This window comes from Ovis canadensis, chromosome 20, assembly GCF_042477335.2.
Source record: "Ovis canadensis isolate MfBH-ARS-UI-01 breed Bighorn chromosome 20, ARS-UI_OviCan_v2, whole genome shotgun sequence".
NCBI lineage: Eukaryota > Metazoa > Chordata > Mammalia > Artiodactyla > Bovidae > Ovis > Ovis canadensis.
In genome coordinates, this window is record NC_091264.1 from 40,341,329 (window position 1) to 40,365,836 (window position 24,508).

The window sequence follows — 24,508 nt, forward strand, 5'->3', positions numbered from 1 at the left end:
AGCCTGGCAAGCTGCAGTCCATGTGGCCGCAAAGAGTTGGACACATCTTAGCGACTGAACAATCACAACATCATTCTTAAGTTTGTATATATGAAGGCCTAGATATAAAATGGACCAGGATTCACATTTTACATAGAGAAGTCTGAGGCAAAAAGATTCAATATTTTGCTGATTGTCATGAAGCATATCAGTGGTAGAACTGCAGCCCAAAACCATTTCCTTCAAGAGCTGTGTTCTTCCCATGGCATCTTAAGACCTCTCAGAGTGTCTAAGCTAATAAGGTGAGCACCTCTGTGACAATAGTTTTATCTCCTTGAAATATGATCCCCACTTATTTTCCCCTACCCCCAAACCCAAAAACAACAGGTTTTAAGTAAATATCCCAGACATGTCTACTTCTGAATCACTTTTTTTTTCATTCTTTAAATTCCTGAGGCATTCAGTCTTCAGATCTTTTATAACAGAGAAAATCTTCACCTGAAATGTTTATTCAGTGTAATTTGATGGAAGACAGTGCCAGGCATTAGACTGAGAACCTTAGAAAATAATGTCTGCCCAGGGACAGATGAGGCATTTCAGCTCCAGTGCTGATTGGTTCCTTTCCGAGGGACTCTCCAATCCTGCCATACATGGGAGCGCCCATAGACTTTTATTCTGTGAAGTGGGCTCACCAGATCCACCATGTTTGAGCTGTGTTGACTACCATTACTTCTTCCTTTGTTCTCTATTATGTCTGGGATGGTGGCTCTGCGGATCCCCAGAGGCCTTTGGACGGCAGCTGTGATGGTGACCCTGGCGGTGCTGAGCACCCCAGGGGCTGAGGGCAGAGACTCGCCAAGTAAGTGCAGCGCAGCTGCTCCCTGGAGCCACCACTCTGGGGAGCAGGCTCTGAGGGACCCTTGGGCTGGGGTATGATTTCAGGATACTGTCTTTGATCACAATTTCCTCCCATCGGGAATGAGGGCTATGTTACATTCTCATTTCCACCCTCTAAGGACAAGATAAGTACAATCCCCCTCTTAAAGGTTTGAGCCTGGGTATAACAGAGAGGAGGAGACAGAGTGTGTATCCACTATAAGTGCCAGGACAAAGTGAGCATGGGCATCTCTCCCCCGCCCCCGCCCTTTTTTTGGAAGATACCAATTTCTCCAAAGAAGACACAGCAGAATTTGTCATTTCAGGGTCCCCCAAGATCTTGTCTGGACTAAATACTCTGGGATCCTGGGTTGGCGGGAAATGTAGGGCAGTAGTAGTCTCTGTAGGTTCAGAATTTGAGGAAAAGACTCTACAGTCCTGACTGAGTGGAGGGTTTATGAAAGCAACTCCTGGTATTGGAGGAGCTCCCTGGGTGACCACAGACAGAACCTTAGCCTCAAGTTTCACTGATTTATGGCCAAGCTTCCCTGGTGGCTCAGATGGTAAAGCATCTGCCCGCAATGCAGGAGACCCAGGTTCGCATTCCTGGGTCGGGAAGATCCAGGAGGAATCCAGGATCCAGATTCCTGGAGGAGGAAATGACAACCCACTCCGGTACTCTTGCCTGGAAAATTACATGGACGGAGGGGCCTGGTAAGCTACAGTCCATGGGGTCGCAAAGAGTCGGACACGACTGAGCGACTTCACTTAGTGACTTGAGTGGGATTCAGAGACTTAAGTGGGGATGGACCGGATTTAGGAGCAAAGAGAAGGTAAGAACGGAATGATATAAATATTGAGAAACCATTCACTTCAGACACAGGATTAACATCTTAATATGAAGTCTCTCTCAATCTTCCTAAAAGTCCTACATGTAGGTATAATGACTTCTTCCACAATTATACTTATGATACAGATACTCTATTAAGGAACCTGCCCAAGCTGGTAACTATCTCAGTTTATTGGAATCCAGTTTATCTCATTTGAAAGTCTGTGCTCTTTCCATGAATAAGATGTTCCTTTCTATGACTGGGAAGTTGTTGGTTCCTCCTAACCACACAGGTGTCGGTGGGGGTGGCAGAAACTAGGAGTAAACCCAGGTGTTGTAAGGAAGACACTTTGCCAGGGACAAAGAGAATATGTACGCCCATCAGGCTGATTCCCTGGTGGCTCAGACGGTAAAGTGTGCCCCCCACCCCCGCCCCCGCAATGCGGGAGATCCACGTTCTGATCCCTGGGTCAGAAAGATCCCTGGAGAAGAAAATGGCAACCCACACCAGTACTCTTGCCTGGAAAATTCCATGGATGGAGGAGCCTGGTGGGCTGCAGTCCATGCGGTCACAAGTCAGACACGGCTGAGCGATTTGAGTTCTCTTTCAGGCTGAGGACAAACTTCTATTCTCCGCCTCTTTCCTCATTCTCTGAACTCCTGCGTTTACGTCACACTACTTTGCCTCTGAGGTTCCCAGTATTTAAGGGAAACTGAGATTTCCTGTGAGAACATCCTGGTCCCTCTAAGTACAGAGGGATGGATGATCAAGCCGACAGACACAGCCCGGTTTACTGAGTTCTCAGCCTCCTGTTTCCTGAGGTCCCAAGGCCTCCTCACATCCTGGGAGCCTCAGAGGGGGCGGGAGGCCGGGGAGGAGCCGCGGGAGGACCCCGGTTCGCAGCGGGAGGCGCAGGGCGGGGCTGGAGCGGAACAGGGGCTGAGCGGCGGCGGGTTTCGGGTTTCGGGTTTCGGGACCCCGCTGGCGGCGGCCGGCACCTCCGCATCTGGCCGAGCGCCCCCGCGTGGGGCTGTGGGGCTGAGCCTGACCGAGCGGCTGTCTCCCCGCAGAGGATTTCCTGGTCCAGTTTAAGTGCCACTGTTACTTCACCAACGGGACGGAGCGGGTGCGGTACGTGACCAGATACATCTACAACCGGGAGGAGTACGCGCGCTTCGACAGCGACTGGGGCGAGTACCGCGGGGTGACGCCGCCGGGGCAGCGGCAAGCCGAGTACTGGAACAGCCAGAAGGACATCCTGGAGCAGACGCGGGCCGAGGTGGACACGGTGTGCAGAAACAACTACCGGGTGTATGCCCCCTTCACCTGGCAGCGGCGAGGTGAGTGCCGGCCGCCCTCCGCCCGGGACTCAGCGCGCGAGGGGCCGGGTCTCCGGGGCGGGTCCCCAGGCCCGCGGAGGGGTCAGCGAGGCCGGGGCGCCTGCGCGGGGGGCGGGGGCCGAGGCGCCGCGGGGAATGGACACTCGCAGCCCCGGACCTCTCCCCGCAGGGGCGGCGCGGCCTGCCCAGGGTGGGCCCCCTCTGAAGGCCGCGCGCTGGGCAGCTCTCTCCACTAATTCAGCTCGTTCCCGCCTCGCTCGCGCCTTTGGTGTGTTTGCTTCCCGAAGTCTGACCGCCCCGCCTGGTCACGGCAGCTCCACTGCTTAGTTCAGGGCACCCTGCGCGCGTGGTGAGAAATTACAGTCATGAAGTAATACCTTTTCACTTTTTGGTTTCACATCATTATTCAACTTAATCTTGGTTTCCTAAATGGATGTCACTGTATCACTTGTTCTGGACGTCTTTCGAGTAAGGGACGGTGTTGATTATTACCGTGTGCCTGCTGACACATTGGCAGGTAGTGTGAGTTCTTTAAACCTCTGTTAAATAAATCCATAAATGGACTCGGTTTTTCATCCATTTAGGTTCAAGAGAAAACAAGTAAATAGAGCCTTAAAAACTGATTTTATTAATTATTCTTTACTATTTTACTTAACTCTTTAAAGTTAACTCTTATTGACTTGGATCTTAACAACTTAAAATTTGTGAAAGCAAAGTCTGAGGAAAAAAATGTTTACTAAGAATAGAAACAACTCTTGAATGGTGTTGTAAGGCTGAGTTACAATTTCTTAGAAAAGCTCAACAAATGGCATAATAAAAAGAGTTGGAGTTTTGGGGTAAATAAGTCTATGCCATTTAATTGAATAAAAATATCTTCAGGTTTATTTTGGCCTAAACCCTATCCTCTCCCTCCAGGCCCCAAAAGTCACCATGCATGTCAGGGATACACCTTCTGAAAGTTAATTATACCCATTTAATGGGAACCTATTTGTAGACAATTATATTACCAAATACTGTCTGTATTATGCCACTTAATTTCACAACAACCTTGGGTTTTAACAGTTAGCATCAACACTTTATATATGTTAATGTTGGTACATATAAACAGCTTAAGTAGTTATGCACAGTTATTCACTGTTATGAAGTGTCCCCCAATACACAGCAGTCATCATGTTCTTTACTAATGTATATAGAGTCTAATGGAAGCAAAGCCTCCTTAAAGTCAGTTAGGACCAGAGACAGCAGTGTGAGTCTGTTCCTGCCTATTTTCAAATTGGTGGGACAAAATGATACATTGAGGGGATTGAAAACTCACTGATTAATCCCTAGTCTGACCTCAGTGTTATCTATACACGTTCACATAACTTTTAGCTTACTTTACACTCTTTTACCTTCTTCATCCTAATGATACCAAGTATTAATATATGCTTATATTTTTTGCTATTTCAGTTCTTTTCCTATAAACATTACTCTAACAATTCTCTCTTGAACTTGTGACCTTCATTTTTCACTCCCAATCTGTTTGAGATGAACAGATTTTGTAAGTCCACATACCTGACCAAGATTTCAATCAGACTCCAGCAACGAGGACCTAAACAAGAGTTAAAGTCCCAATTGAAAGCATGATTCTTTCCAGATGATGGCTCATGAGTACCATGTAACTGGGGTGACAAGATTGCCTCCTGACCTCAGCAAGTCCCAGTTATACTTTATGTTCACAGTGCTTTCTCATGAACCCTGACCAACTTCTGCAAGAATCGCAGAATGTTTTCTATAGAGAACATACATGATAATCATGTCTGATTTCTGAACAAGGAAGTTATTCTTAAAAGTGAGAGGATGGAATAGGGTAGGCAGCTAGTAGTTAAATTCACTTGAATGTTAAAAGGAAATTAGGGGGGGAAAGAAAAGAGTATGTAGTATGTTATTAAATAAATAAGTAAAACATGTATGAAATATTTACTATAGTTTCACACTAAGAGAATGAGGGAGATGCAGTGAAACAACTGGAGAGGTCGAGGATAAGATGTGTAGAATAGATGAGGAAGTGGGTTGTATTTGACCATGACTAACAAGCTGTTTTTAGAAAAGGCAGAGGAACCAGAGATCAAATTGCCAACACCCAGTGGATCATCGAAAAAGCAAGAGAGTTCCAGAAAAACATTTATTTCTGCTTTATTGACTATGCCAAAGTCTTTGACTCTGTGGATCACAATAAACTGTGGAAAATTCTGAAAGAGATGGGAATACCAGACCACCTGACTTGCCTCTTGAGAAAACTATATGCAGGTCAGGAAGCAACAGTTAGAACTGGACATGGAACAACAGACTGGTTCCAAATAGGAAAAGGAGTATGTCAAGGCTGTATATTGTCACCCTGCTTATTTAACTTCTGTGCAGAGTACATCATGAGAAACGCTGGGCTGGAAGAAGCACAAGCTGGAATCAAGATTGCTGGGAGAAATATCAATAACTTCAGATATGCAGATGACACCATCTTTATGGCAGAAAGTGAAGAGGAACTCAAAAGCCTCTTGATGAAAGTGAAAGAGGAGAGTGAAAAAGTTGGCTTAAAGCTCAACATTCAGAAAACAAAGATCATGGCATCTGGTCCCATCACTTCATGGGAAATAGATGGGGAAACAGTGGAAACAGTGTCAGACTTTATTTTTTTGGGCTCCAAAATCACTGCAGATGGTGACTGCAGCCATGAAATTAAAAGACGCTTACTCCTTGAAAGGAGAGTTATGACCAACCTAGATAGCATTTTGAAAAGCAGAGACATTACGTTGCCAACAAAAGTCCCGTCTAGTTGGTTTTTCCAGTGGTCATGTATGGATGTGAGAGTTGGACTGTGAAGTACTGAAGAACTGATGCTTTTGAACTGTGGTGTTGGAGAAGACTCTTGAGAGTCCCTTGGACTGCAGGAGATCCAACCAGTCCATCCTAAAGGAGATCAGTCCTGGGTGTTCATTGGAAGGACTGATGCTGAAGCTGAACTCCAGTACTTTGGCTACCTCATGCGAAGAGTTGACTCATTGGAAAAGACCCTGATGCTGGGAGGGATTGGGGGCAGGAGGAGAAGGGGACGACAGAGGATGAGATGGCTGGATGGCATCACCAACTGGATGGACATGAGTTTGAATGAACTCCAGGAGCTGGTGATGGACAGGGAGGCCTGTCATGCTGTGATTCATGGGGTGGCAAAGAGTCGGACATGACTGAGCAATTGAACTGAACATCCTAAGACAATAAAGGAATTGAGGTATGGGCAAACAAATGATGTTTTATCACTGTTGCTTGTTTTCAGGTTCCCTTTCTTTTCTTTCAAAATTTATAAAATGTTACTTAGTTTATATAATGTTACAAGCCAGGTTTCAACATATGTGAACCGTGAACTTCCAGATGTTCAAGCTGGATTTAGAAAAGGCAGAGGAACCAGAGATCAAATTGCCAACATCTGTCAGATCATCGAAAAAGCAAGAAAGTTCCAGAAAAACATCTACTTCTGCTTTATTGACTATGCTAAAGCCTTTGACTGTGTGGATCACAACAAACTGTGGCAAATTCTGAGAGAGATGGGAATACCAGACCCTATGACCTGCCTTCTAAGAAATCTGTATGCAGCTGAAGAAGCAACAGTTAGAACTGGACATGGAACAGACTGGTTCCCAATTGGGCAAGGAATATGTCAAGGCCCTATATGGTCACCCTGCTTACTTAACTTATATGCAGGGCACATCATGAGAAATGTTGGGCTGGATGAAGCACAAGGTGGAATTAAGGTTGCCGGGAAAAATGTCGGTAACCTCAGATATTCAGATGACATCACCCTTATGGCAGAAAGCGAAGAAGAACTAAAGAGCTTCTCAATGAAAGTGAAAGAGGAGAGTGAAAAAGTTGGCTTAAAACTCAACATTCAGAAAATGAAGATTATGGCATCCAGTCCCATCACTTCATGGCAAATAGATGGGGAAATAAATGGAAACAATGAGAGAGTTTATTTTGGGAGACTCTGAAATCACGGTGGATGGTGACTGCAGCCATGAAATTAAAAGATGCTTGCTCCTTGGAAGAAAAGCTAGGACCAATCTGGACAGCATATTAAAAAGCAGAGACATTACTTTGCTGACAAAGGTCCATCTAGTCAAAGCTATGTGTGTGTTTTGTTTTTTTTTTCAGTAGTCATGTGTGGGTGTCAGAGTTGGACTATAAAGAAAGCTGAGCACTGAAGAATTGATGCTTTTGGACTGTGGTGTTGGAGAAGACTCTTGAGAGTCCCTTGGACTGCAAGGAGATCCAACCAGTCCATTCTAAAGGAGATCAGTCCTGAATATTCATTGGAAGGACAGATGCTGAAGCTGAAACTCCAATAGTTTGGCCACCTGATTGGAAGAACTGACTCATTTGAAAAGACCCTGATGCTGGGAAAGATTGAAGGTGGGAGGAGGAGGAGTTGACAGAGGATGAGATGGTTGGATGGCATCACCGACTCAATGGACATGAGTTTGAGCAAGCTGTGGGAGTTGGTGATGAACAGGGAAGATTGGTATGCTTCAGTCCATGGGGTCACAAAGTGTTGGACAGGACTGAGCCACTGAGCTACTGAACTGACTAAGTTTGTAACATTGTGTGTGTTTGCTGTTACAAGATTGCAAAGTCTATAAAAGCAGGGACTATGGTCTGTTGTTATCTTTGGATTACCAGAGAATCTAAATTGTCATATATATAATTGTTGAATGAATGAATAAGTGAATCAATAGATCAATCAAATAAGTATATGTGGCATAAATGAAGTAGAGACAGGCTGCATGCAGTGTATGTACAGGGCTTCCTTGATAGCTCAGTTGGTAAAGAATCAACCTGCAAAGCAGGAGACCCTGGTTTGGTTCCTGGATTGGGAAGATCCCCTGGAGCAGGGAAAGGCTACCTATTCCAATATTCTGGCCTGGAAAATTCCATGGAATGTATAGTCCATGGGGTTGCACAGAGTCAGACATGACTTTCACTTTTGCATATGTGGCATCAATGAAGTAGATACAGAGTGTATGTATTTAATTATGTAGATTTCTGTGGGGTGTTCATCACAGAATGGCATTGGAGCTAAGATAAGGCTAAAGCTGAGAGAGATGCTTTGTTGACCAGCAACATATGGGAAGTGCTCTTGCTCTCAAATTCTGTGTTATGGGGCTGAGGATTATAGATGTAGCCCATGTGAGAAGAATTGCTTTGTAGGAAGGATGTGATGGTCACTCTTCTCCTATTTTATTGTACATAGAAATGTTTATTGATCCCTGGTTAAGAAAGATCCACTGGATGAGGGCGTGGCAACCCTCTCCAATACTCTTGCCGGGAGAATCCTATGGACAGAGGACCCTGGTGGGCTACAGTCCATAGGGGTGAGAGAGTCGGACATGACTAAAGCAACTTTGCATGCATGCATGCAGAAATGTCTGTGCTTTCTTAATTCTCAGTCCGTGTTGCTATTCCATGACTCTTGATCACCTCATGACCAGCAGATGGGAGTCAAAACAGCTAGATTTTCTCTATAGTGAGGAGCACTGGGACTAACCTCGCATAAGTCACTAGAGCTAGTCCTGAAGAGCACCTTCAATAGGTGTGGGGGAAAACAAGTCTGGGCTTTTTATTTTTATTTGAAAAATTTTAATGAATAGCAGCCTGTATAATATAGTAATTTATAATTAAAAGTGCTTCATGTTTATCAGTGTCAACAAAGTAACTCCCATAGAATGATGACATTTATCTCTTGAGGCTCCAAAGAGTAAACTGATGAATGTTTCTATTCAAGCTAATAATGTGGACAAGTTTGGATCCAAATCCAAGACTTGGAATCTGGGGATCTTCCCACTCTGGAACCGAGGAAGGACTCTTCTCCATGGGAGACGTGCTGTGTGGTCTCACGTATCACTGTGTCTTTTCCTGTCTGTTCCTCCCTCAGTGGAACCTACAGTGACCATCTCCCCATCCAGGACTGAGGTTCTAAACCACCACAACCTGCTGGTCTGCTCCGTGACAGATTTCTATCCAGGCCAGATCAAGGTTCGGTGGTTCCGGAATGACCAGGAGGAGACAGCCAGAGTTGTGTCCACACCCCTTATTAGGAATGGGGACTTGACCTTCCAGATCCTCGTGATGCTGGAGATGACCCCCCAGCGAGGAGATGTGTACACCTGCCGCGTGGAGCACCCCAGCCTCCAGAGCCCCATCTCGGTGGAGTGGCGTAAGGGCACTTGGTTTCCTTTCATTGTGGGGCCTACAGGACAGGGCAGACAAGGCTTCCTGGGTCCATCCCATCTCACCTCTTGTCCCCAGCATCCCTACTGAAATCAGAGGACACAAGAGTGTTCATACCTCATAGCAGGGGCATTGGAAGAGCCTAATTACATTGTCTTTCCAGATACAGGAGCTCACTGCACACACCATGGCCCCAGAGCCCAGCCCAGGGAGCTCTGCAGGATTGACAGGTCCAAGGTTATGCATGTGTCCTTGAGGGGCAGGGATCTGCTTTCCCTGCTCATTCACCTGCCCACTCTGTCCAAGGATCTTTTGCTGGGTCCCTCACCTGGGGGTAGTTAGAATGAAGAACTGAGTTCCCCTGGTACTTCCACTTCTTGTACTTCAAACTGGACTTCAGGATTCTCAAGGGACACTGTGAGATGTGGGGACAAATGCTGACACTCAGGCTCTGTTCCCCAGGGGCGCAGTCTGAATCTGCCCAGAGCAAGATGCTGAGTGGTGTTGGGGGCTTCGTGCTGGGGCTGATCTTCCTCGGGCTGGGCCTCATTGTCCGTCACAGGAGCCAGAAGGGTAAGGAACTTTGGGGAAATGGGGAAGACTTTGGCTGAGACCCTCTTCTCAGGGAGGCTTCTGTCTCTAGATGTAGCTCTTTTTCCTGATTGTAACAGAAAGGAAGTTAAGGTGGTGGCAGGAAGAAACAAGCAACCTAGGGAGACACTGAAGTCTTACTTTACGGATTGAAAGGTAGCGCTGCCACAAAACTGACAGGTGGAATTCATTCTAGGGCTTCCTTAAAGTTCATCATTGTCTCATAGACTCCTTTCCAAAAGCTTCCTCTTTTAAGAGGGTCAGAGCACTGACTTCCCTGTCTTCCAGTGACAGTTTCATTTGTCTGGGGGATTTTAACTTTGGGCAGTTAAGACCTTGTGACTGATGGATAAGGATGAAATAAATTTAAAGAAGGTGAGTTATCATGAAATTTACTGAAAAGATTGAAATCTTCATATCCCCCAGAAGGATAACAGCTGCTCCCCAGCCTCCCGCACATCTGTGTCAGCCTGGAGCACTGCCTCCTCTTTGGGAGAGTCACCTTTACCCAGGTGTTGGGGAGGTGATGATAATATGCCCTGGAGCTCAGCTTTCGCTGTCTGATGCTGCAGGGACCTTAGAGGAGGTGAGGGGCGCCTCCCTCAGGGTGCTGTGTGTGATAACTCTTTCTTCTACAGGGCTTGTGCGCTGACTCCCGAGGATACTTTGATGGAGATTGGACTTCGCTCTTCTGTAATGGCTGCCTGTTCTTGCCCAGAATTCCCAGCTGCCCGTCTCTCTGTTCCTCTGAGATCAGATCCTATAGTGACTCTGATGCAGTCACCAGGTCACTTCCTGTGACCACCTGCCCCAACAGGGATCTGGCTGTAATGATGCTGCTTCCTGCACCTTCCTGTGTGCTGCCAACTGCATCTCCTCAGACCCTGAGAATTGTTTCTATTCCCATTTTCATTCCCATGTTCAGCCTGTCCTCCTCTGAGATCATAGTCTTTCTTAGATTAACTCTGACACAGTCACCAGGTCACCCCTTGTGACCCCTGCCCTAAGGATTTGGCTGCGATGCTGCTTCCTGCATGGACCCTGGAGCCTCTGCCTGTGCACTGCCAGCAGCATCTACACAGACCCCAAGGGATTTTTCTGTTTCCATTCTGCCTCTGCAGATCGTTCAAGGGAAGCACATTGAAACATTACCTGGTTATAGAGTATATCATAATTAAACATGAATATAAATTATCTGTACCTTGAGCCTTCTTGTTTATTAAGAATTTCTATTGAGGCATAATTGATATATAACATTAATTTCAGGTATACAGCATGGTGATATATTTGTTTATATTGTAAAATGACCACTATAATGTCTAGCTAACAGACATCCTATGTGACAACTGAGACATCACATAAGATACAGTAGGCAGAGCAGTACTCCAGCCTTGAAAGCTGCAGCTATATCTTCATTCATTTAGTCACATCAGCATATTTCCATGTGTTGAAGTTTATTGTGCCCTGTTAAAGAAATTTGTGGACTATTTTAGTTTTCAAATAACAGAATTGCAAATAGTGGAATCTTTACAATATTTTGAATGAAATGAGGAATACCCATCACAATCTTTTGTGTCACAGAGAGGTTTGTGAGTTGTCATGGGTCAATAAAGTATAGTCAAACTTAAAAAGATTGAGCAACTTTCAAATATGCAATACAGTATTTTTAACTATGGTAGCCATGCTGCACATCACATCCTCAGGACTTACCTATATTATTAATATAACTGGAAGTGGATTCTTTACTGTTTGAGCCTCTGGATGTTGGCATCGGGTATGTCATACATGGCCTTTATTATGTTGAGGCTTCCCAAGTGGCGCTAGTGTAAAGAACTCACCTGCCAATGCAGGAGACACTGGAGACGTGGGTTTGATTCCTGGGTTGGGAAGATCCCCTGGAGGATGGCATGGCAACCTGCTGCAGTACTCTTGTCTGGAGAATCCCAAGAACAGAGGAACTTGGCCAGTTATAGTCCATAGAGTCAGGAAGAGTTGGACATGACTGAAGTGACTTAGCACAGCACATGAACCCTCTATACCCACTTATGTTGAGAGTTTTTATCATAAACAAGTGTTGAATTTTATAAAAGGTTTTTCTGCATCTATTGAGATAATCATGGTTTTTATTCTGCGATTTGTTAATGTGATGTATCACATAAATGTTGAATTTTGCAGCCACAAAATCCAGGGTCTCAGATGGGTGTAAGAGTTCCCTTCTGAGAGCCACTGGCACTGGGCAGCATAGCAGAGGACAGTGAAATGACAGTGCCACCCTGAAAGGTCTCTGGAGAGGGTTAAAGTCAGTCCTTAGATCTTTGTTTAGTTAGAAACCTACCCCTCAGGCTACAGCTATGGTGGTAAGCTAATAGGCCTCTTTCACAGAAATGCTGTTGCCTCTTGCTGTGCCCTGGGTTGGTAGCTATTTAAGAACTTCTCTACATTTGTTATAGTGCTTTGTGACCCATGAACCTAAGCGTCACTAATCACCAGAGCGACAGTGTAGAATTATCTTCTGGTACCAGCTGGAAGAATTAGGGCACCAGACAAATGTCTAAGCTGCTTTCTGAGAGATCCCAGTGAGCGGGAGCAAGGCAGGGGAAGTGTGCAAAGATTTTGTCTACTGGCTTTGGATTCATGAGAGCACCTCTGTAGCCCCCTAGAACTGTGTCAAACCAGAAACCTGCCCTCATACCAAAGCTCCTGGATAAAAAAATAGGCCTCTTTCTTAGAAAGACCAGGAGTGTGTTTCAGTCTGCTCTTTGTGCAGTACTCTGATGGACTGCAAACTTCCATAGCCTCCAGAGCCAGGTGATCCAAAGGCATCCTCTGGGTGGCAAGCATAAAAATTGGGACACCCAGCCTATGTAAAAACTCACCTGGATGGCATAGTGGTCCTCTGGAGGATGGCACAGGAGCTACAGTGATGCAAAGGAGGAGTTAAAGACTGAACCTCTGAAAAGAAAAAAAGAAATTCCTAGAATAAAAATATAGATGCCTGCCCACTTTAGCACAGAAGAAAGAGAGAGCAAAATGGTGCCTGCCAGCCTCTGTCCCGGGAGAGTATCCTGCCAGCCCCTGTCCCTTAGGCTGACACTTTAAGGTCATCAAATGAGCCTCATTCCCATAAAATCTGAATGCTTTTCAAATGGCCGCTTCTGTGCTGGGACCTGGGTCAAATGAGTCTGTGTGTGATTCTTTTGAGAGCCCTTTTTGAGTTCACTTAAAACATGAGACCCATTGGCTTTCAAAGCTAGATATTTGTGGGGCTTATCTCTTAGGTGCAGGCCTTACCGGTTGGGATGCCCACTGTTGTGATCATACCCCTTGCTCCTCAGGAGAAGCTCTTGGTTTTGAGTTCCTTCCCAACTGTGGGTTGCTGTGCCCAGGGTGGGGTTTATGGCAAGCTTATGACTCTCCTTCTCCTGCCTTGATGTGGGTTTCTTCTCATTTGCCTGATGTGCAGGCATTGTTGAACAGATTTTTAGATTTTTTTTTTTCTTCCAGGGGAAATTATTCCATTTGTAGCTGTAGACTGAGTGTGTCCATTGGAGGAGGTGAGTTCATGACCTTCCTTCAGCTACCTCATGACCCAGACTCTTTCAGCAAGTTTTGAATGTGTCATCATTCTCTGTCCTTAAATGTAAAGTTTCTGTTGAGAAATCTGATATCCTTATTATGTTTTCTGTGTAAATTACCAGCTTAGTTTCTCTTGTTGCTTTTAAGATTATCTTCTTATCTTTGATTTTTTGCAGTTTTATTATAATGCGTCTTTGAGAAAATCTATTTAAGTTGCATTTGTTTCTTAACCTTTGAGCTTCATGAACTTATATCCAACTCTCTCCTCAGATTTGGTAAGTTCTCAGCTATGGTTCGGAGAAGGCAATGGCAACCCACTCCAGTACTCTTGCCTGGAAAATCTCATGGATGGAGGAGCCTGGTAGGCTGCAGTTCATGGGGTCGCAAAGAGTCAGTGAATTCACTTTCACTTTTCACTTTCATACATTGGAGAAGGCAGTGGCAATCCACTCCAGTGTTCTTGCCTCGAAAATTCCAGGGACTGCAGAGCCTGGTAGGCTGTTGTCTATGGGGTCGCACAGAATCGAACATGACTGATGTGACTTCGCAACAGCACCAGCAGCCATTGTTTCTTTAAACAAGCTTTTTGTGCCTTTTCCCCTCTCTCTTCTTTTGGATGCCAGTAATTCACAGAGGGTTACATTTGTATTCTATAGATTCTTAGTAGTAATACATTAGTATTACTTAGTAATACATTAGTATTCTATAGATCACTTAGGCTTTCTTCACTTTTCATTCTTTTTTCTTTGTTTTACTCTGACTTGGATAATTCCAAAGTTCTTAGCTTCTAATTCTTTCTTCTGCTTGATACACTCTATTCTTGACACTACTGCATTTTTCATTTAATCTATTGTATTTTTCATATTCCTAATTTCTGTTTTTTATGATTTATATCTCTCTATTAAACTTCTAATTTTGTTCATGTATTGTTTTCCAGATTTTACTGAATTGTCTTACTGTGTTTTCTTGTGACTTATTGAGTTTCTTTAAAAGAGCTATTTTAAACTCTTCATTGGGTAAATTAAGGATTTCCATGTCTAGGTGTCAGTTACTGGAAGATTATTTTGATTATTTGGTGATACTATGTTTCTTTGATTTTTCATGTTAATTGAAATCTTCATTTCTGTCTCTGCATTTGAAGTAGCAATCATCTCCTCTCAGTTCAGTTCCGTCACTCAGTCGTGTCTGACTCTTTGCCACCCCAGGGACTGCAGCATGCCACTTTTCCCTGTCCATCACCAACTCCTAGAGCCTGCTCAGACTCATGTCCATTGAGTTGGTGATGCAGTCCAACCATCTCATCCTCTGTCGTCCCCTTCTCCTCCTGCCTTCAATCTTTCCCAGCATCAGGGTCAGTTTCCAATGAGTCAGTTCTTCCCATCAGGTGGCCAAAGTGTTGGAGCTTCAGCTTCAGTATCAATCCTTCCAATGAATATTCAGGACTGATTTCCTTTAGGATTGATTGGTTTGATCTCCCTGCAATCCAAGGGACTCTCAAGAGTCTTCTTCAACACCACAGTTCAAAAGCATAAATTCTTTGGTGCTCAGCTTTCTTTATGGTTCAACTCTCACATCCATACCAGTCTTTACTAGCTGACTTCAGGAAAGAAATGTTGGGTTGGCCAAAACATTCATTCAGTTTTCCTATAATATCTTTTTTTTTGCCGGTTCTTCTGAGACCCTCTCAAACCTTTTATGGATGTGTCTGCACCACACTTCTTGTTCTTTCCGGTGACAGAATTCTTGAACTTGTATGCCTTCTCATGATTCTGCGATGCAACATGCTGGATGCTGACAGCTTCCCTTTTGCTTTCCCAAGAATGGAGCTGAAGTTCAAGTTCCTGTTCTCTCCGTGGCCTACAGGGACTGGCTTTGGACTGGCTTTCTGTGCTGCTTTTTAGTTGTCTGCCAGAGCTCACTCTTGCTGCTGTCAGGAGTGCACACAGGGAGCTGACTACAGTGTGGAGTGTGTGGGTGAGGTGCAGGTACTGCTAGGAGTGCCTGGGCAGGTTGACGGGATTCAGTGATGAGGCCTCCCCAGTGGATTGTTAGTAGACTTCTTGAGGAATCTGTGCCTTTTTCATATCTTCCTAGAGTTCTATTTACCACCTTACCAGCCTCTTCCCACCCCAGTTATGTAGCTCATGACATAGTAGTCTGGATAGGGTAAGAGAGAAATGAATCTCTGGGAGTTTCCCGCACAGTTGTAGAAGACAGATGTTCCCTGACAAGTTTTCACTTTCTCCTCCAGGATAATTTGCACCAGCTGTGCTGCTTTGGGGAGAAGTGATGCTCTTCCTCCTACTCTCTCCAGTGTGTCCAAGTCATATTTCTTTGCTCCAGTGGTGTCCTTGAAGTTCTCCACTGGAAAGTTGGACTTCCACAGAGTGTCTAAGGTTGTTCTCCAGGGGCTTCCAGATCATAGCTAAGAAGCTCTGAGCCAGTTTATGGGCCATTGCAGGGTCCCTAGCCATGACCATAGTCTGTAGGCTTGTTATGTGATGCTTGGGTGGGTGAGACTCCTGGATTCTTTAGCATATGCTGTTGGATGCCATAGCTCCCACAAAGACATCTTTGTCCAGGGATGGATGTCAGATTGTTGTTGAGAGGGAGATACGAGTGAAAGACTCTTTTTTGATCATGTTGCTGATGTCATTCCCCAAGTACATTCTTATTTCCTGATTAACAACCCCACTTTACTAATTCACATTCTTAATCAGCTTTCAATAAAATGGTATGTGGTAGATACATTTTGTACCCTTTCATGTCTAACAGTACTTATATTCTTTCTTTGTACCTGATTGTGGTTTTGCAAAGGTATCTATTTATTAACAGAAAATAATTTTCCTTCAGAACTTCCAGGCATTTCTCATTTCTTAATGATAGAAGTATAAAAAAGATCTTCATGACCCAGATAATCATGATGATGTGATCACTAATCTAGAGCCAGACATCTTGGAATGTGAAGTCAAGTGGGACTTAGAGAGCATCACTACGAACAAAGCTAGTGGAGGTGATGGAATTCCAGTTGAGCTGTTTCAAATCCTGAAAGATGATGCTGTGAAAGTGCTGCACTCAATATGCCAACAAGTTTGGAAGACTCAGCAGTGGCCACAGGACTGGAAAAAGTCAGTTTTCATTCCAATTCCAAAGAAAGGCAATGCCAAAGAATGCTCAAACTACCACACAATTGCACTCATCTCACATGCTAGTAAAGTAATGCTCAAAATTCTCCAAGCCAGGCTTCAGCAATACATGAACCGTGAACTCCCTGATGTTCAAGCTGGTTTTAGAAAAGGCAGAGGAACCAGAAATCAAATTGCCAACATCTGCTGGATCATGGAAAAAGCAAGAGAGTGCCAGAAAAACATCTATTTCTGCTTTATTGACTATGCCAAAGCCTTTGACTCTGTGGATCACAATAAACTGTGGAAAATTCTGAGAGAGATGGGAATACCAGACCACCTAACCTGCCTCTTGAGAAATCTGTATACAAGTCAGAAAGCAACAGTTAGAACTGGACATGGAACAACAGACTGGTTCCAAATAGGAAAAGGAATATGTCAAGGCTGTATCTTGTCACCCTGCTTGTTTAACTTCTATGCAGAGTACATCATGAGAAACACTGGGCTGGAAGAAACACAAGCTGGAATCAAGATTGCTGGGAGAAATATCAGTAATCTCAGATATGCAGATGACACCATCCTTATGGCAGAAAGTGAAGAGGAAATAAGCCTCTTGATGAAAGTGAAAGAGGAGAGTAAAAAATTTGGCTTAAAGCTCAACATTCAGAAAACGAAGATTATGGCATCTGGTCCCATCGCTTCATGGGAAATAGATGGGGAAACAGTGGAAACAGTGTCAGAGTTTATTTTTTTGGGCTCCGAAATCACTGCAGATGGTGACTGCAGCCATGAAATTAAAAGACGCTTACTCCTTGGAAGAAAAGTTATGACCAACCTAGATAGTATATTCAAAAGCAGAGACATTACTTTGCTGACTAAGGTCCGTCTAGTCAAGGCTATGGTTTTTCCAGTGGTCATGTATGGATGTGAGAGTTGGACTGTGAAGAAGGCTGAGCGCCGAAGAATTGATGCTTTTGAACTGTGGTGTTGGAGAAGACTCTTGAGAGTCCCTTGGACTGCAAGGAGATCCAACCAGTCCATTCTGAAGGAGATCAGCCCTGGGATATCTTTGGAAGGAATGATGCTGAAGCTGAAACTCCAGTACTTTGGCCACCTCATGCGAAGAGTTGACTCATTGGAAAAGACTCTGATGCTGGGAGGGATTGGGGGCAGGAGGAGAAGGGGATGACAGACGATGAGATGGCTGGCTGGCATCACGGACTAGATGGACGTGAGTCTGAGTGAACTCCGGGAGATGGTGATGGACAGGGAGGCCTAGCGTGCTGCGATTCACGGGGTCGCAAAGAGTCGGACACGACTGAGTGACTGAACTGAACTGAATGATACAAGTATTTGACAGTTTAACATAGGTCTGTTTTGTTTGTTTTGTTTTGTTTCCTCTACTGAGATGATCTTCTTTTAACACTAGAGATTTTCAGAATCCTGTTGTTGTTCAGTCTCCAAGTCGTGTCTGACTCTTCACGAATCCACGCTAGGCTTCCCTGTCTCTCACCATCTTCTGGAGGTTGGCCAAGTTCATGTCCATTGAATCGGTGATGCCATGCACCATCTCATCCTCTGTCATCCCATGCTTCTTCTTGCCTCAATCTCTCCCAGCATCAGGGTTGTTTCCAATGAGTTAGCTGTTCACATCAGGTGGCCACAGTATTGGAGATTCGATTCAGCATCAGTCCTTCCAATGAGTATTCAGGGCTAACCTCCTATATGATTGACTGGTTTGATCTGTCTGTTGTCCAAGGGACTCTCAAGCATTTTATCCAACACCACAGTTCAAAAGCATTTCTTTGGTGCTCTCTCTTCTTTGTTGTCTAGCTTTCACATTCGTATGTGACACTGGGAAGACCATAGCCTTGACTATGTGGACCTTTGTCGGCAAAATGATCTCTTTGCTTTTTAACACACTGTTTAGGTTTATCATAGCTTTCCTTCCAAGAAGCAATCATCTTCTAATTTCATGGCTGCAGTCACCATCCACAGTGATTTTAGAGCCCGAGGAGAGGAAATCTGTCACTGCTTCCACCTTTCTCCTTTACTTGCCATGAAGTGATTGGACCAGATACCATGATCTTAGTTTTTTTTAAATATTGAGTTTTACACCAACTTTTCCACTCTCCTTCATCCTCATCAAGAGGCTCCTTAGTTCCTCTTCACTTTCTACCATTAGAGTGGTGTCATCCACATATCAGAGGTTGTTGATATTTCTAGGGACAATCTTGATTCCAGCCTGTAACTTACCCAACCCAACTTTTTGCATGATGGGCTCTGCATATAAATTAAGTAAACAGGGTGACAATAAACAACCTTGTCATACACTTTTCTCAATCCTGAAGCCTTCAGTTGTTCTATACAAGGTTATAAATGCTGCTTCTTGACCTGCATAGTGGTTTCTCAGGAGACAGGTAAGATGGTCTGGTATTCCCATCTCTTTAAGAGTTTTCTACAGTTTGTTATGTTCCACACAGTCAAAGGCTTTAGCACAGTCAATCAAACAGAGGTAGATGCTTTTCTGAAATTTCCTTGTTTTCTCTAAGATCCAGTGAATGCTGGCAATTTGATTTCTGGTTTCTCTGCCTTTTCTAAAGCCAGCTTGGACATCTGGAAGTTCTCAGTTCACATACTGCTGAAGCCTAGCTTGCTGGATTTTGAGTATAACCTTACTAGTTTTGGAAATGAATGCAATTGTCTGGTGGCTTGAACATTCTTTAGTACTGCCCTTCTTGGGAATTGGGATGAGGATCGATGTTTTCCAGCCCTGTGGCCACTGCTCGGTTTTCCAAATTTGTTTACATATTGAGTGCAGCACTTTAATAGCATCATTTTTAAGGATTTTAAATGGCTTTGCTGGAATTACATTACCTCCACTAGCTTTATTGGCAGCAGTGCTTCCTAAGGCCCAGTTGACTTCACACTCCAGAATGTCTGGGTCTGGTGTGGTGAGTGACCACACCGTTGTGGTTATCCAGATTGTTAAGGTCTTTTTTGTACAGTTCTTCTGTGTGTTCTTGCAATCTATTCTTGACCTCTTCAGCTTCTATTAGGTCTTTACCGTTTCATTGTGCCTATCTTTGGATGAAATGTTCCTTTGGTATTATCAGTTTTCTTGAAGAGATCTTTGTTGTTTTCCTCTATTTCTTTGCATTGTTCATTGAAGAACACTTTATTGTCTCTCCTTGCTATTCTCTGGAACTCTGCATTTAGTTGGGTGTGCCTTTCCTTTTCTCCCTTGCTTTTTGTTTCCCTTCTTTCTCTGTTTATTTATAGGAGATATTTATAAAGCCTCCCCGGACAAGCACTTTCCCTTCTTGCATTTCTTTTTCTTTGGAATGGTTTTGTTCACTGTCTCTTGTACAATATTATGAAACTCTGTCCATAGATCTTCAGGCATTCTGTTTACTAGATCTAACCCCTTGAATCTATTCATCACTTCCACTGTATATTCATAGGGGATTTGATTTAAGTTGTACCTGACTGGCCTAGTGGTTTCCCCCACTTTCTTTAGTTTAATCTTGAATTTTGCTATGAGGAACTGAGTTGATGAACTGAAGCTGACTGTATAGAGCTTCTACATCTTCAACTACAAGGAATATAATCAATCTGATTTTGGTATTGACCATTTGGTGATGTCCATGTGTAGAGTCTTCTCTTGTATTGTTGAAAAAGGGTGCTTGCTATGAACAGTGCATTCTCTTGGCAGAATTCTGTTAGCCTTTGCCCTGCTTCATTTGGTACTCCAAGGCCAAACTTGCCTGTTACTCCAGGTGTCTCTTGACTTCCTACTTTTGCATTCTAATCCCCTGTGGTGAATAGGACATATTTTTTTTGGTGTTAGTTCTAGCAGGTCTTCTAGTCTTCACAGAACTGATCAACTTCAGCTTCTTCAGCATCTGTGGTTGGAGCATAGACTTGTATTATTGTGATGTTGAATTGTTTACCTTGGAAACAAAACAAGATCATTCTGTTGTTTTTGAGGTTGCACCCAAGTACTGCATTTTGGACTCTTGTTGATTATGAGGGCTGCTCCATTTCTTCTCTGGGATTCTTGGCCACAGTAGTAGATATAATGGTCATCTGAGTTATATTCACCCATTCCTGTCCATTTCAGTTCACTGATTCCTAAGATGTTGATGTTTACTCTTGCCATCTCCTGCTTGACAACCTCCAGTTTACCTAACCTAGCATTCCAGGTTCCTATGCAATACTGTTCTTTACAGCATCAGATTTCACTTTCATTGCCAGACACATCCACAGCTGAGTGTGGCTTCTGCTTTGGCCCAGCCGCTTCATTTTTTCTGAGCTATTAGTAGTTGTCCTCTGCTCTTCCCCAGTAGCATATTGGACACCTTCTGGCCTGGGGAGAGGGTGGGGCTCATCTTTTGGCATCATATCTTTTTGCCTGTTTATACAGTTCATGGGGTTCTCACAGAAAGTATACTGGAGCAGTATGCCATTACCTCCTCCAGTGAATAATGTTTTATCAGAACTATCTGCTATGACCTGTTCATCTTGGGTGGCCATACAAGACTTGGCTCATGGCTTCACTGAATTATGCTATCCCATTTGCCACAAGGTAGTGATCAATGAAGAAGTTTAGAAGTTTAAAATGACTTTAAAAATTTTAAATGTATATAGTGATGAGTCTTTTCCCATTAATTTTGCTAAATATATGAAAGTTCTCATTCTATGTAAAAAATTAGGTCATTCATAACTGGAAAATTTTCCTTTACTTGCTTTCATAATTTCCCTCCTTCATGTTTCTCTTTCTCTCTGTTACTTGATATTCTGAGGTCGAGTCTCTGTGTCTTATTTTTGTACTATATATTACATTTCTTTGTCTTCTTTTTCAAGGAGATTTTGTTGATTTAATTTTCAATCTTTCTATTACATTTTCCATTTTTTTAGCCTTTCATTATTATTTCTAAAAATACAATTTCTTTTCATTAGGATTCTAGTTAGAAAGAATTTAAATAAATTTCTTGCTCTTACATAAACTTTTTTTTACTAAGTCTGTAATAATTTTATTTTTATAATCTCTTTTGTACTGCAAAATTTTCTCAAACATGTGCTCTGCCCTCCTTAACCTTGTCTTTCACTTACTATAAACCATATTATTTCATCTCACTTATTCAAGTCTTCTCTAAACTCTACCAAATTATACTTGGTTTCTGTGTAATACTTTATCATATTGCATTTCTATTTTCCTTAGCATTTATAATTATATATTTGTGAAATTATTCCATATGTGTATATTTTCTCCTCAGTTCAGTTCAGTTCAGTCACTCAGTCGTGTCCGACTTTTTGCGACCCCGTGAATCGCAGCACGCCAGGCCTCCCTGTCCATCACCAACTCCCAGAGTTCACTCAGACTCACGTCCATCGAGTCAGTGATGCTATCCAGCCATCTCATCGTCTGTCATCCCCTTCTCCTCCTGCCCCCAATCCCTCCCAGCATCAGAGTCTTTTCCAATGAGTCAACTCTTCGCATGAGGTGGCCAAAGTACTGGAGTTTCAGCTTCAGCATCATTCCTTCCAAAGATATCCCAGGGCTGATCTCCTTCAGAATGGACTGGTTGGATCTCCTTGCAGTCCAAGGGACTCTCAAGAGTCTTCTCCAACACCACAGTTCAAAAGCATCAATTCTTTGGCGCTCAGCCTTCTTCACAGTCCAACTCTCACATCCATACATGACCACTGGAAAAACCATAGCCTTGACTAGACAGACCTTAGTCGGCAAAGTAATGTCTCTGCTTTTGAATATACTATCTAGGTTGGTCATAACTTTTCTTCCAAGGAGTAAGCATCTTTTAATTTCATGGCTGCAGTCACCATCTGCAGTGATTTCGGAGCCCAAAAAAATAAACTCTGACACTGTTTCCACTGTTTCCCCATCTATTTCCCATGAAGCGATGGGACCAGATGCCATGATCTTCGTTTTCTGAATGTTGAGCTTTAAGCCAAATTTTTTACTCTCCTCTTTCACTTTCATCAAGAGGCTTTTTATTTCCTCTTCACTTTCTGCCATAAGGGTGGTGTCATCTGCATATCTGAGATTACTGATATTTCTCCCAGCAATCTTGATTCCAGCTTGTGTTTCTTCCAGCCCAGTGTTTCTCATGATGTACTCTGCATAGAAGTTAAACAAGCAGGGTGACAAGATACAGCCTTGACATATTCCTTTTCCTATTTGGAACCAGTCTGTTGTTCCATGTCCAGTTCTAACTGTTGCTTCCTGACCTGTATACAGATTTCTCAAGAGGCAGGTTAGGTGGTCTGGTATTCCCATCTCTCTCAGAATTTTCCACAGTTTATTGTGATCCACAGAGTCAAAGGCTTTGGCATAGTCAATAAAGCAGAAATAGATGTTTTTCTGGCACTCTCTTGCTTTTTCCATGATCCAGCAGATGTTGGCAATTTGATTTCTGGTTCCTCCGCCTTTTCTAAAACCAGCTTGAACATCAGGAAGTTGACGGTTTACGTATTGCTGAAGCCTGGCTTGGAGAATTTTGAGCAGTACCTTACTAGCATTTGAGATGAGTGCAATTGTGTGGTAGTTTGAGCATTCTTTGGCATTGCCTTTCTTTGGGATTGGAATGAAAACGGACATTTTCCAGTCCTGTGGCCACTGCTGAGTTTTCCAAACTTGCTGGCATATTGAGTGCAGCACTTTCACAGCATCATCTTTCAGGATTTGAAAGAGCTCAACTGGAATTCCATCACCTCCACTAGCTTTGTTTGTAGTGATGCTAGAAAGCATAACTTAGATAAGGCCCACTTGGCTTCACATTCCAACATGTCTGGCTCTAGGTGAGTGATCACACCATCGTGATTATCTGGGTCATGAAGTTCTTTTTTGTACAGTTCTTCTGTGTATTCTTGCCACCTCTTCTTAATATCTTCTGCTTCTGTTAGGTCCAGACCATTTCTGTCCTTTATCGAGCCCATCCTTGCATGAAATATTCCCCTGGTATCTCTAATTTTTTTGAAGAGATCTCTAGTCTTTCCCGTTCTGTTCTTTTCCTCTATTTCTTTGCATTGATTGCTGAAGAATGCTTTCTTATCTCTTCTTGCTATTCTCTGGAATATTTCCTCCTACTGGAGTGTAAATTCTTCAAAGATGATGAATGTGTCTCTTCTCATATGACATTAATACACTTGGGGGACTTCCCTGGAGGTCCAGTGGTAGAGAGTCCACCTGCCAGTGCAGGAGACACTGGTTTGATCCCTGTGCAGGAGAATCCCACATGCTACGGGGCAGCTGAGCCTGTATGACACAACTACTGAGCCAGCGTGCGGCAGCTGCTGAAGCCCACGAGCCCTAGAATCCACGCTCCACAAGAGAAGCCACCACAATGAGAAGATGGCACACCACAACTAGAGAGTAGCTCCTGCTCTCCAAAACTAGAGACAGTCTGTGTGCTGCAACAAAGACCCAATGCAGCCAAAAATAAATAAATAAATCTATTTAAAAATTGCACTTGGAATGTAGTATGGTATGTGTCACAACATTGCTGCTTAATGACCATTTGTGCATTATAGATTGAATTAATAATCATATCAATAGTCTGGGGCTTAGTTCAGCCAATAATAAAGTGAGCATTAACTTTGCTTTCCTTTTCTGTTATTCCTTGTGGCATGCTCACTCTTTAGGGTTACATATCTGAGAGGTTCTGTGCTCTAGAGCAGAATTTGAACTCTCTGGGTTTCCTAACTGCAATAAAAATGAGGAAAGCCTTAAAAAGCTTCATAACTTCATACAGAATGTTTCTCTGCTCTTTGGGCATTTCTGAATACTTAAAAAGACCATTGTATTATGGAAAATTTCAACTATATACAGTAGTAGGGAGAACAGGACCATGTATCAATAGTCCAGTTTTAACAAAGACCAATTCATGGACAATTCTTTAAATTCACCCACAAT

General features: G+C 43.5%; 1 protein-coding gene and 1 long non-coding RNA gene across 3 annotated transcripts; both read left to right on the plus strand.

Annotated features, from left to right (window-relative positions):
- Positions 1–567: 567 nt before the first annotated feature.
- Positions 568–11,071, plus strand: LOC138425233 (boLa class II histocompatibility antigen, DQB*0101 beta chain-like). 2 transcript variants are annotated; one of them, XR_011251132.1, is made up of 6 exons: positions 636–838; positions 2,756–3,025; positions 8,985–9,266; positions 9,743–9,853; positions 10,510–10,678; positions 10,846–11,071. XR_011251132.1 is itself a non-coding variant. In XM_069562852.1 (5 exons), the coding sequence occupies exons 1-5, from the start codon at positions 730–732 to the stop codon at positions 10,521–10,523; spliced, it is 786 nt and encodes a 261-aa protein (XP_069418953.1). In that variant the 5' UTR covers positions 568–729; the 3' UTR covers positions 10,524–11,071. The 2 variants fall into 2 exon arrangements, 1 of the variants encoding a protein (XP_069418953.1); XM_069562852.1 differs by having other exon boundaries at positions 568–838; positions 10,510–11,071.
- Positions 11,072–11,591: 520 nt separating this feature from the next.
- On the plus strand, positions 11,592–24,064 carry LOC138425237 (uncharacterized). Its single transcript, XR_011251133.1, has 2 exons — positions 11,592–13,425; positions 23,821–24,064. It is a non-coding gene; the product is annotated as an uncharacterized lncRNA (long non-coding RNA).
- Positions 24,065–24,508: the final 444 nt, after the last annotated feature.